General features: G+C 42.0%; 1 protein-coding gene across 3 annotated transcripts; it reads right to left on the reverse strand.

Moving 5' to 3' along the window:
* Positions 1–1049: 1049 nt before the first annotated feature.
* On the reverse strand, positions 1050–9422 carry TMEM14A (transmembrane protein 14A). 3 transcript variants are annotated; one of them, XM_066179800.1, is made up of 5 exons: positions 9210–9422; positions 7872–7957; positions 6091–6196; positions 2586–2673; positions 1050–1626 (listed from the first exon to the last, which is right to left on the reverse strand). In XM_066179800.1, exons 2-5 carry the CDS (start codon positions 7945–7947, stop codon positions 1513–1515), a joined length of 384 nt encoding a protein of 127 aa, XP_066035897.1. In that variant the 5' UTR covers positions 7948–7957; positions 9210–9422; the 3' UTR covers positions 1050–1512. The 3 variants fall into 3 exon arrangements, with proteins under 3 accessions (XP_066035897.1, XP_066035898.1, XP_066035896.1); XM_066179801.1 differs by having other exon boundaries at positions 6095–6196; positions 9210–9341; XM_066179799.1 differs by lacking the exon at positions 9210–9422 and adding an exon at positions 8828–8917.
* Between the last annotated feature and the right edge of the window lie 1728 nt (positions 9423–11150).

Genomic DNA, 11150 nt, shown 5'->3' on the forward strand with positions numbered 1-11150 from the left:
TCATTTCACTGGGCTGTTCTCTCTTCCAAACAAGTGCTATGACTTAGGAACCACCACAAAGGTGTGTAGCAGTGTGCTTTTTAGATGGTGGAGCTGCTACCTATACCCTAATAAGCATCTCCTGTGGAAAAGCTGCTTGGGGAGGATTCATGCAAAGCAGTCCACACATCACGCACACCATGGCTAGGCTCAGCAAAGAGAGGCAAGAAGGGCCTTGTATGAATGAGTTCCAGCAAGGTTTATTCCTGGCACCAAAGGGAGATCAGGGACAAAGACCAGGCCATGTGCTGTGCACAGGCCTAAATAGGGGTCAGGGACCAATGACCTGAGGGCACAGGGGCAGTATAAGGGGCAGGGCAAAGGTCAGTGACCTATAGGGAAAACAGGGCTGGCCACGCAGGATACCACAACCAATGGGGCAGTGGGGAAAGAAGAAACCACCAGAACCAGGGGCATGGGGAGAGGAGAGACTGGGTCACACCACACAGTGTGCAAAGCACCGTGGGGGAGGACTTTCAGCCTAGGCAGGGAAGACTCTATGGTCCATCCTTCCAAGGCTGGACCCTGGAATTCCCCCAGGAGGATGGAGGCATTCCACAAATGATACATGATACAACCTTCATAAACAAGCTTTGTATCAAAAAAACTAAAAGCAGCAAAATTTCCATTTGTCTTCAAGAGTGCACCCACCCAATACTGGTTCCTAATGATTTTGCTTACATTCCCCGTACACCAGAAGACAGTCTTAGCCAAGCTTTGAGACCCCAGGAATATTTATCTTGTACACAAATCAAGGCAACTTCAATCCCTGAATAGTTCATGACTGAACAGTATCTTCTGCTTATGGGGGGGACTTCAGCAAGACAATCTGTGTGAGACTAGAATGACAAACCTGTTCCAGAGTACTGAGAGCATGACAAACTTCAGCTGTGGTTCATACCTCTGGCAATTAACAGCATGGTACATGTTTTAAACCACTACTGAGTACAAAGCAGAGCACCAGACTCTTCCATTGACAAAATGGTTCACTCATCTGCTTAAAAAACTGGTAAATTTTGAACATTTTACATTTTATTTGAGCACTGATTTTTTTATTTTTAGAACTAGGGGAACAAAAAAGTGTGTTGGAAAGGAAGGTGGTCTTCTAGTGCAACACAGTACAGGCCCAAGACTTTTTTGATTTGGAACTGATTATTTAATCTCAGAAACTACAAAATTATACTTCAATACAAGATACCTTTTTAGCATAAACATGTATTTATAGATATTCTTTCAGAGATACAGTGCAAGAGTAATTCAATTTCCTGGGGTACTCTGCACCCCTAAAAGAGATCAACCTTAGAACGATCCTATGAGTTAATAGACTGCCTAAATGAAAGTAGATCAAAATATACCAACAAAACACTTGTTTTAGTTTTTTTAAAAAGCTTTTAAAATACCAGCACATGTCAATAATCAAATAACAGGTACAGATCTTTTACAGAAAATATAAATGAAGTATAAGACTTGTGTTCAAACTTGTCTTTCAAGTATGGAGAGCATGTCTGTTTGGTGGGCATGGCAGTCATATTTGATTCTAAATTCTCCTACAGCAGCATAAAAACGAGCCTCAAAATCATCAAAAGGCTGAAAAAAAAACCAAAACAAGAAAACGTAAATATGTCATTAATAAAATCAGTGAAAGTCATCATTAAATAACAGTGCATTCATAAATAACTCACTAGAGTCTCTGTTAAGCCATCTTTTCAGATGTCTAAATCTGCAGTCTCAGTGTCTTGAGAAACAAAGCCCATGTAGGCTTAAAAATAACATTTTCCAGTGTAATTCCTGATTCTTAAATTTTGCATCCTGACAATTTGCTTCTGATTTTTTCCTCCCTCTGTGTAACTGAAGTAAAACAGAATGGTGTTATATTAAATCTGGTAAGTTATTATTCCTTCAGAAGATGGGGATTCTGATTTACACTTGAAAAATGTTTTGCATTACAGACTCATTGGGAAAAAAAAGTTTTGAACTTACTCCATAATTTAATTCCAAATTAATAAATTCAGCAAATTATATTTTCCAGAATGCCAAACAGCAGCAATAATGCAGTTGGAACAGCCAGATTTTTTTTTTAAAATTTGCATTAATACTGACCAGAGTTTATAGGTCAGGTCAAAAATGTCCTGGTTTTCAACAGTACTGTGCTTCAAGCAGTTTTGAATGCAGCACTTCTAAACCAAAGTGTTGGCCTCTTTTTTAAGATGACTGTGTTGTACGAAATTAGACTAATTTTATGTGTGTGTTTGAAAACACTAAGGCCTATCTAGGTTCTTCCAAAAGCCTTATCAATATGCATTAATATTTAACTGCTGACCTCTCCTTTCTGTGCTGAGAAAGTCACTTCTTATCAGCTGCATCTATCTAGTAACATGAAAAAGCTGTTCACTGGAAATAGGACTGTGACCTCCAAACTAATTTCACTTAAGCTGTATAGTTGCTGAATGACAGACTTCCACCAATACTGCCTTGAATTGAGTGTGAAATGGCAACTATTTGAAAACCAGTGAAATCTTTACATTAAGATCCACATATGTATTTACCTCAGGCATGCTACTAGTCCAGCTGGCATTAATTTCTTGGACCTCTTGAACCTCATTCCCATTATAATGGTCAAAAGGAAAGATGAAACTGTGAAAGACAATACAATATATTTATGTTCTCCCTTTTGTCAATGGACCACTCCATAACACACAGAGGTTATTGCTGTTTTTCTATGAACAGCAATTTAGTGAATCATTAGATCAGAAATAGAGTCTGTAAAAACACTGTTTTTCCAAAATACACCACTATGATTTCTTTTAGCTACAAATAAAGTTTCCATGTGCAGCAGAATGCTAAATCCTATTCCATGAAGACTAGGTAAGTTCTCAGTCAGTCAATTCTACTCACTCATACCTAAATTCATGGGGATACCAACAAAGCAGGAAGAATCTTGATCATAGCAGTAACATGTATACTGAATTATACATGCTGAATTATGAATAGTGTCTCGAAAATCCCACCACCCTAGATCATTGCAGCTGTTTTCTAACTATTCAAGGAGCTAAAGCATTCAACTTCTTTTTTATTTTTAGAATATTAGCTCTTAATTTGCTGAGCCTTAAAAACTATATTGGAAGGTTTGCCACCTGTTTTTGATACAGAATATGGCTATCAGCATCTTCTCCATGACTGCAATTCCTTTAGAGCCTTTTGCTATGAGAGAACCAGCCTTGCCTGTGACAAGAGGTGGGCAGCCCAAGAGGGCAATGAATGCAGCACAAGAGGCAGAGATCAAACACCATGAAAGAAACTGCATCTTCTTCCTAAAAATGGAGGCAGCAATGAACTCATCAGGCATAGGGATTTCACCCTGAACTATGGCTACATAAATGAGAAGATTGAGGAGAACACATAAAACTGCAAAGAAAACTACCTTCATTAAAGAACTGTCACTTGAAATGCTTCCTAGAAATGGGCAGAGAGGGACGACTTCTCATGAGTAGCTGGGCTTTGTCACTCTCACAGCCAAAATAATGGCAGTTACACAGATCTCTTCCCTGTTCACGAAGCAGTTAAAGCATCTGGCTAATTCCCTTCAAATTCCACTGTCTAGTCCTGGGGCCAGTCCAGTGTTCATAGGTGTCAAAAATTAGTTTTAAACTCACTTCAGCATTATAAAACAAGCCCTGACAGTTACAAGTATCTTACAGAACTCTACCAACTATGTGCACTCATTAAAGATACCTTGCAAAAAAAAATATTATGTTCCATTATCCATTGCTCTTATTTTCTAATCATGTAGCCTTGATCCTCTCAGGAATGTCTCAAGAGTGAACTATTCCACATCATGTGTCTTGCCAGAGTCCTGAGTATATTTACAGTTTATTACAAACTACAAGGCATATTCACTCTGTAATGTCCTTTTTTTGCCTGTTTGCTAGTATCTGGCTTTTTCACAGGTTCCGGAGACTCTTTAACACATTCCAGAGACTTTTTAGCATTCAACTTTCAGACCAGATTTTAGAAAGTGCTTTACATTCACTGTTTCACCTTAAACCAGTCAAAGAAATTCAATAAATCAAGACAAATTCAATCCAGCGAAACATATTCAGATCAGAATCAACCCGCATTGTGAATGCTACTAACTCTTGCATACTGAGATTTGAATTTCTACATCTACTTCAAACACATAAAAATGCATTAAAGTATCCAAGAAACCACAGAGCTTATTTCAGGTGAAACAGGAAAATACCTGAAATAATAATTTATAAAACAACTAAGAGAATTTGCCGGGGGTACCCATAGGCCACATATTCTTTGTATGTAGGACAAGTTATAACAACCTTACTATCAAGGTCTGGTACTAAAATATTACCTAAATTACTGTAGGAGAGAATTGCATAGGTAAAAAATAGTGTCAATAATTATGGTTTGGATGGATGAGTTGTTTTTGGATTTCCTCACCTTTTAAAGGTTTGGGTGCTTGCTTTATTTTACATTGTAATTTACTGCAGTGGTTTCTAAGTTCAGAGTGGTCACTTTCTTCATGCACTAAATTTCCATCTTTCATTTGTGCTCTAGCTGCTTTTCACATTTTGGCATGTTAGGCATGAGTGAAAACATTCCAGTTTTCCACAAAAGCAATACGCATTTTTAATAAAAAGCAATTAAAACATTTCTTTGTAAACATCCTAAACTAAGACTGCTTTAAAAAGTCTTTGTTCCTTTTACTTTATGTAAGAAGGACTTTATAAGGCAGGTGTAGTGAACTCTATCTCATCTTATTGCTGTAACTTCTAAATAAGTAATATACATTTCTCCACTTGGGAAATTCCTCACATACCTACAACTACATGAAATGCAAAACACTGACTATTTTAGACATCAGAGATTCAAAAGCATATTAGTGGAAAATTTTGTATTAGTTCCTTCAAAACCTGGGAATTGGGCGACAGGCAGCACATATTAAGTTTTAATGAATCTTCTTTTCCATAAATTCTGTATCTTAGTGACTTAGTTGACCCGTAGAAGTATAGTACCATACACTACTTAAAAGCATCTCACACTAATGATTATAAATTTACAAATATTTATGGCTATGTCTTCATTCAAAAAAAAAGTTTGTTTTGTTTTTTTTTTTTAAACAGTAGGATAACCTATTCTGAGGAGGGTCATGGTGGCAAAACTGGAAATCCAATTCAAGGCCATCTAAGAGCAGATCAGGTTCACAATTACCACCTTTACTAAAGAACTTGCTGGGACAACTTTGCTGTCAATGCTACTCAACATATTTTTAAAGTGGAAAGTTTTATAACTGTGATTGGTGCAAAGCACAAAGCCAGAATCAACAATATACCACAAATTCTAAGTTAAGAAAAAACAATTGTGTACTCACACCATCTGGATTAAATATATTTTAAATGCATTTCTGCATGTGAAACCATAGCCTAAACAACCTTTGCTAAAAAGCATGAGTGAGACAAGCTCCCAACAGCTCTTATTGCAACTCACTTGTGTGAGGTTTATATCCCTATTAGGGATTGTAGTTTTTTGCCTCTATGAGGGTTTCATGGCAAACTAGCTACCAGGACAATTATTGTATGGTTTGTATCCTGTCTTTCTTAGCAGCAAAGGAAAAAAAAACACCAAGTCCAACTGTTCCATTCACTGGGAGCTGAAGATATGTTACGTTATGCAACACTGGATCCCACACTTACTTTTACTGCTCAAATTGTGAAATTCTAATCTGTAAGGCTAATGATTTTATTGCAATACTACCTCCTGGTTCCCAGCTGGATTTCACAATATGAGCAATGTTAGGCAACCATCTCATAAAAGGAGGTGCTGCCAGGTGGTAACACACATGTGCTGGCTTTGTGCCACTGATCTGTATCACCTTGTAAATCGCTTCTGAATTTTGCAAGCTAAGCTGAAGTGCTGAACTCTATTTAAAAGCCAACATTTAAACCAAAGTAATACCCAAAATTTACTAAAAAGAGAATTTTACATGCAGTTCAGGATGCTGCTTTTCTGTTTGTTTGTTTACTGTGGTGGAACACTTACTTACACAATGATATCTTCACATTTCTCGGATCACACGTTACACAGTAAGCTCCATAGCCAGCCACAGAGCCAAAAGTGAGTCCAGCAGCTAAAGAAATTTTACTACCTGCAAGAAATCATACAAATGTTATTTCTCAATACAATGTCTTTAAACTCAATCTTCATGTGGCAGTTGTCTCTCTACACAGTATTGCCAAAATATATTAAAAATAGAACTGTTTTTGCCACATTCCAGCTTCACCCAGTGTGAACAAAGAGGTGATATTTCTGTAACCGGGTCATTCTAATGTGTGGCATTATGAGCAAAGTCAACTAAGTTAGAGGGAGATGATCAGGGGCCAGTAATACCTGCAACTTGGGAAAAATACAACCCTAAATTTGACAATTTTCTCTATCATACTTCAGAAGGATTTTTGTATTTTCTCTGAACTGTCTGTTCATTTTAACTATATCTTATAGCACTTGTGAGTCTCCAAAATGTGTCAATATATATAAAAAGAGTAAATTGGAAAACATGTGTGGTCATAATGTCAGGCCTTTCAGTCTGACATCAGTCCTGGACAAAGAAATGCTATCACCAACATCACATTTAATGAATAAAGAATGAAAAAAAACCCCAACAAATAAATGGCAGTGAGGATGAAACAGGGCTTCTAAAAGTAACTTGACATCTTCTTGCAGTGCTATTGAAAAACTGGTTCATAAATCCCAGATACATCCCTAATATATTTAGATTTCTGAACAGACATTTGTCTTGGTACCATATGATAAAAGTGTAGAAGCTGCACAGCAGACATCATTTGAATTAAGCTGATCCCTAGATGTTTATAAATAAAGAATCCAGACCTCCACTCTCATTTAGCTCCCAATCCTTTCATTTTGAGTATTTTTAATCAAGACTTTGCAAGAAAACGCAAATCATAACCAATAAAAAACAATCTAGTTTTGCCACGAGGATTGACGAAGTATTAAAGAGTGAAGAGAACAGGTGAATGGGACAGTCAGTGAGTGCAGCTGGCTGCAAACACAAAACCACAGCGCTTTCAGAAATTCAGACGTGAAGCCGGGTCTCCGAGAGCAAAGCATGTGTTCACTGCGAAGGGAGACGGTGACCCTAAAGCACAAGAACCGTGACGGTCAACGGGCCCGGGACGGAGAGCGATGGGCTGCCGGGGCTCTGCGGAGAGCTGGCGGAACCCGCCTGAGCTCTCGCCGGCCCGTCCCCGGTACCGCTGCGACCTCTGCCGGGTGCTGTGCTCGGCCACGGCGCTGCCACCCGCGGCACTGCAAAAATCCCGGGAATACCCGAACTCCGCTTTGTGGTACACCGCCGCCTAAAACCTGACCCGTGATCTTACTGGGAAAAGGCACAATTCTAACAGTAGCAGAGAATTAACCGCCAACCCAGAGCGCACGAGTAAAGGGCTTTTTCCCACCGTGTATCTAGAAATGTCAGAATCAAGCCTGGATTTCTCTGCAGAAAATAAACTTTAATCAAGGATACACTGTGCTCAACATAGGAATGATTAAAAGGAGATGAGAAAGCCCAAAATGCATTTAAGGTCAAAGATAACATGACAACCCCCACTTTTTGCCCTGAAAATAAACTCACTTAAATGCTTAAGCTGGCCCAAGAACATCTCATGAGACTCGGTGCATTTACAGCAGCACATAATGGATGTAAAATGCAGCTGTGTTAATTACACCAAAGTTTTCATGTCTCACACTGCACAGAAGAAATCAAATGCTTGATTTCCAAACCCTTCTATCCCAGTACTAACCTTTACGAGTGTATCCTACAACACCTCCAACCACCAGCAATGAAGCATATGCAAAACCAATCCAGTCAACAGCCATGGTCCCAACTCTGGAAAAAACCCAGACATATTGTAACTGAAGGCAAACAAATCCCTTCCTCTTGGTAAAAAAGAAATCATTACTTACAGGGTTCTAAATAATACTACGCTCTTCTAAGTCGTGTTTGACTACCGTGTCAAAATATTCAGAAGGTGAAGGTGTGCCTGTTGGCTATTGTACTATCCTTTCACTAACTGCTGCCCCTCCTTTCACCCCAGTATCTGGGTATACCGTATTCCCACTAGGGGATTTTTTGGGATATATGTGGCATACATTTTTCCCAGTCACAGATACATGTATGCAGGCAAAAAGCTTGACACCATCCAAAGGATGTTTTGTCGCATTTGCACTTGTGCCATATGGCTGAGCTGAGTGCACACTATGGATACACACAGGTCTTCTGGGTGCTCAGCTCAGTGCTTTCGTCTCCTTTCAACCGCACTGTACCTGGAGCACTTCAAGTGGCATGTAACAAACCCAGCATCAGGCAAAAATATGATTTTTCAGAGTGTACTCAAAGTTTCCAGACAGAAACTTAGGATGTTTTGGGAAGCTATAGATACAGGTATTTTATCCTGTATCTGTGCCCCTTTTATTTCACCTTTACATTTTTTTATGCATTGTTTGAAGGGAGACTTCTGTTCCACAGAAAGCACTTAAGGTTTTAAGATTTTAAGGTTTTAAGTTTTTAAGGTTTTGTTGTTGGTCCTTACTTCCCCGGCAGTGCTGTGGAAAGGCATGAATGGCAGTGCTCTGCAGGCAGAGAGCCCCTGCAGCACATCAGCGCACTGGTGGCCTCTCTCCCATCAGCCGGTAGGACACACCTTTCCCCTCCTCCCAAACTAAGCGTACACTTAAATAAGCACATCTTTCTTCATACCTCAGCGTGTTTCCTTGACCACAGTGTTAAAGGGCGGTAGCAAAGAGTGCTCACTCAGCATTTCATGCCAAGCCTTTAGTATTAAAAGAAAGAGCTCGCAGCGAGCCCACTCCTCCCCAAGTCGTAACCCCTGAGGACAAAAGGTGCGTTCAGGGGGCCATGACACCCCGGAGAAGGAGGTTTGCAGAGGCGGGGCCAGGGATGCAGGGGACAGGGATCCCCAGGCCTCTGATGTGCCTGGCCTTGGCGGCCGCCTCCCGCCCGCAGCCCGCATGTCGCCTCCCGGCGCCGCGGCGCAGCCCCCGGCCGAAGGCAGGCGGCTACGGGGAGCGGCCCCGCCCAGCGCCCGCTCGCCCCCCGCCACAGCGCGGCCCCGCCGTACCTCGTCCCGCCGCGCCGCCCTCCGACCGGCCCCGGCCCCGGCCCCGCCTCCCGCCCCCGCCGGGCTCCGTGGGGCGCCGGCCCGGCCGAGCCGCCGCGGCCCCGGCTCAGGCCCTCGGCGGCGGAAGGAGGGCGCCTGTCGCCGTCACGGCGGCGGCGCGGCCCGGCCCGCCCGCAGCGCCACCGGTGGAGCGGCGGCTGGCGGCGCTTGGCGGAGCCGGGCCGCGGGGAACGAGTGGGTGACAATGAGTCGGCAGTGCCCTTGCGGCCAGGAGGGCAGTGGTGTCCTGGGGTGCATCGGGAAGAGCGTGGCCAGCGAGGGGTGACACCCCGCCCCCCCACTCGGCCCTAGTGAGGCCACATCCAGAGTGCTGTGTCCAGTTCTGGGCTCTGCAGTAGAAGGGAGACGTGGAACTACTGGAGAGAGTCCAGCGGAGGCCACAAAGATGACTAAAAGTCGGGAGGATCTCTTTTATAAGGAGAGACTGCAGGACTTGGGTCTGTTCTGTCTAGAGGAGGAGAGAGGATTCATACATATAAATTGTGATAAATATTGTAGGATTAATTCGTGTTTTCTTTTTTATAACATTTTATAAAACCCATGTAACTGTAGTCTGAGAGTTAGTTTGTATGTCACTGTATAATGTTCTTAAGCCTAAGGAATGCAGAGTTCCGGGAAGACATTCCTCTGCCGAGAAGCAGAGAATCACCCATCACCGAAAGAAAGGAGGGTGCCACCCATGGGAGATGGGGCTGAGCCCCGCCATAGTCGACCATCGGCCAAGCGCTCAGCACCCCATATCCATCATCCCAATTTCATCAAGGACTTACATCTCAATACCTGATTCCTGCAAACCCAGACATAGGTTTATGTCTCCCCGGAAAACTATTCACCAAAATCACATCCAGAAAAGAAACCAGATGAATATAAGTCCAAGACCATGCACACAAAAGAACCGATGAAGTAATCGGTCGCACAAGTCGGGGAACTGTATAAAAATGGCCCCTGCACACTCCGAATTTGTGAACCAGAAGGGGATTCTGTGCCACAGGGGCAGTGTAATAAATATACTGTATTAAAATTCATGTATCAAAAATTGTGTGTATTAAACTTTGCAGTGGGATGTAAAAACCCTGAATTCCTGAAAACAATTCCAGGGCGTCTCTTTACATTCCACAGTCTTTTCTTAGTCCAAAGGTGTTACCTCGACATCTGCCGGAGAGATAACGGGAAACGGCCCATTAATCACAGGCTGACCACATCTTCACAGTTAATCAGAAGATCTGATACCGATCTGGGTGGAGATCAGCAGAAGCCTCCCAACAGAAGATTCAGAGACTCTTCTTTCGGACTTTCATTCAATTCCTCAGGAAGCCCTTTCAAACATCCCTCACGGGGTGTGGGACATTTCAATGATTGTATTATTTGCATGATGTCATGTTCTTTGGGCGAATCCACGTTCTTTGTAATAGTCTTGCTTTTGCCTCAGGGCAGAAAAATGGTATAAAACACCTACCCTGAGACCCCAATTTTGTGGACAGTACTCCGGAGAAGCACCCTTTGCTGCTCCCGGATTGTCCACCCCACATTCGATCGATGTTGTCCTGATTTATCGTGGCGTTTTCCGAAATTGCTTTTCAAATTTGTTAAATAAATCTTTGATTTTGGAAATTGGCTCTGATCATTTATAACAGCAGGATCTGCCTTCACCCAGTGCCGATTCCCGGGATCGGAACTGAGCTTTGGTTGTGGTTTTTCGGGGTTTTTCTATTTCTAAAATTCTTGATTTTTGGTTTGTATCAATAAATTTTGTTATTAATATTTTTAATTCACGGATTTGGCTTATCATTTATTATATAAATCAAAGCTGGGTGTTGCGAGCGTGGTGCCAGACTTTCTGGTGGTGCACAGCAACAGGACCAGGAGCAATGGCCATGAACT

Source organism: Chamaea fasciata, unplaced genomic scaffold (assembly GCF_029207755.1).
Source record: "Chamaea fasciata isolate MVZ Bird 193981 ecotype frontalis unplaced genomic scaffold, bChaFas1.0.hap1 SCAF_3, whole genome shotgun sequence".
In the NCBI taxonomy this organism is placed as follows: Eukaryota; Metazoa; Chordata; class Aves; order Passeriformes; family Sylviidae; genus Chamaea; species Chamaea fasciata.

Excerpts from the sequence above, each read along its gene's own strand:
- TMEM14A (XM_066179800.1), bottom strand. The coding sequence starts at position 7,947 with ATGGCTGTTGACTGGATTGGTTTTGCATATGCTTCATTGCTGGTGGTT. Across the intron at positions 6,197-7,871 it reads TGTAGGATACACTCGTAAAG|GTAGTAAAATTTCTTTAGCT; the intron begins GTTAGTACTGGG and ends GATTTCTTGCAG. Across the intron at positions 2,674-6,090 it reads GTGAAGATATCATTGTGTAA|TTTCATCTTTCCTTTTGACC; the intron begins GTAAGTGTTCCA and ends TGTCTTTCACAG.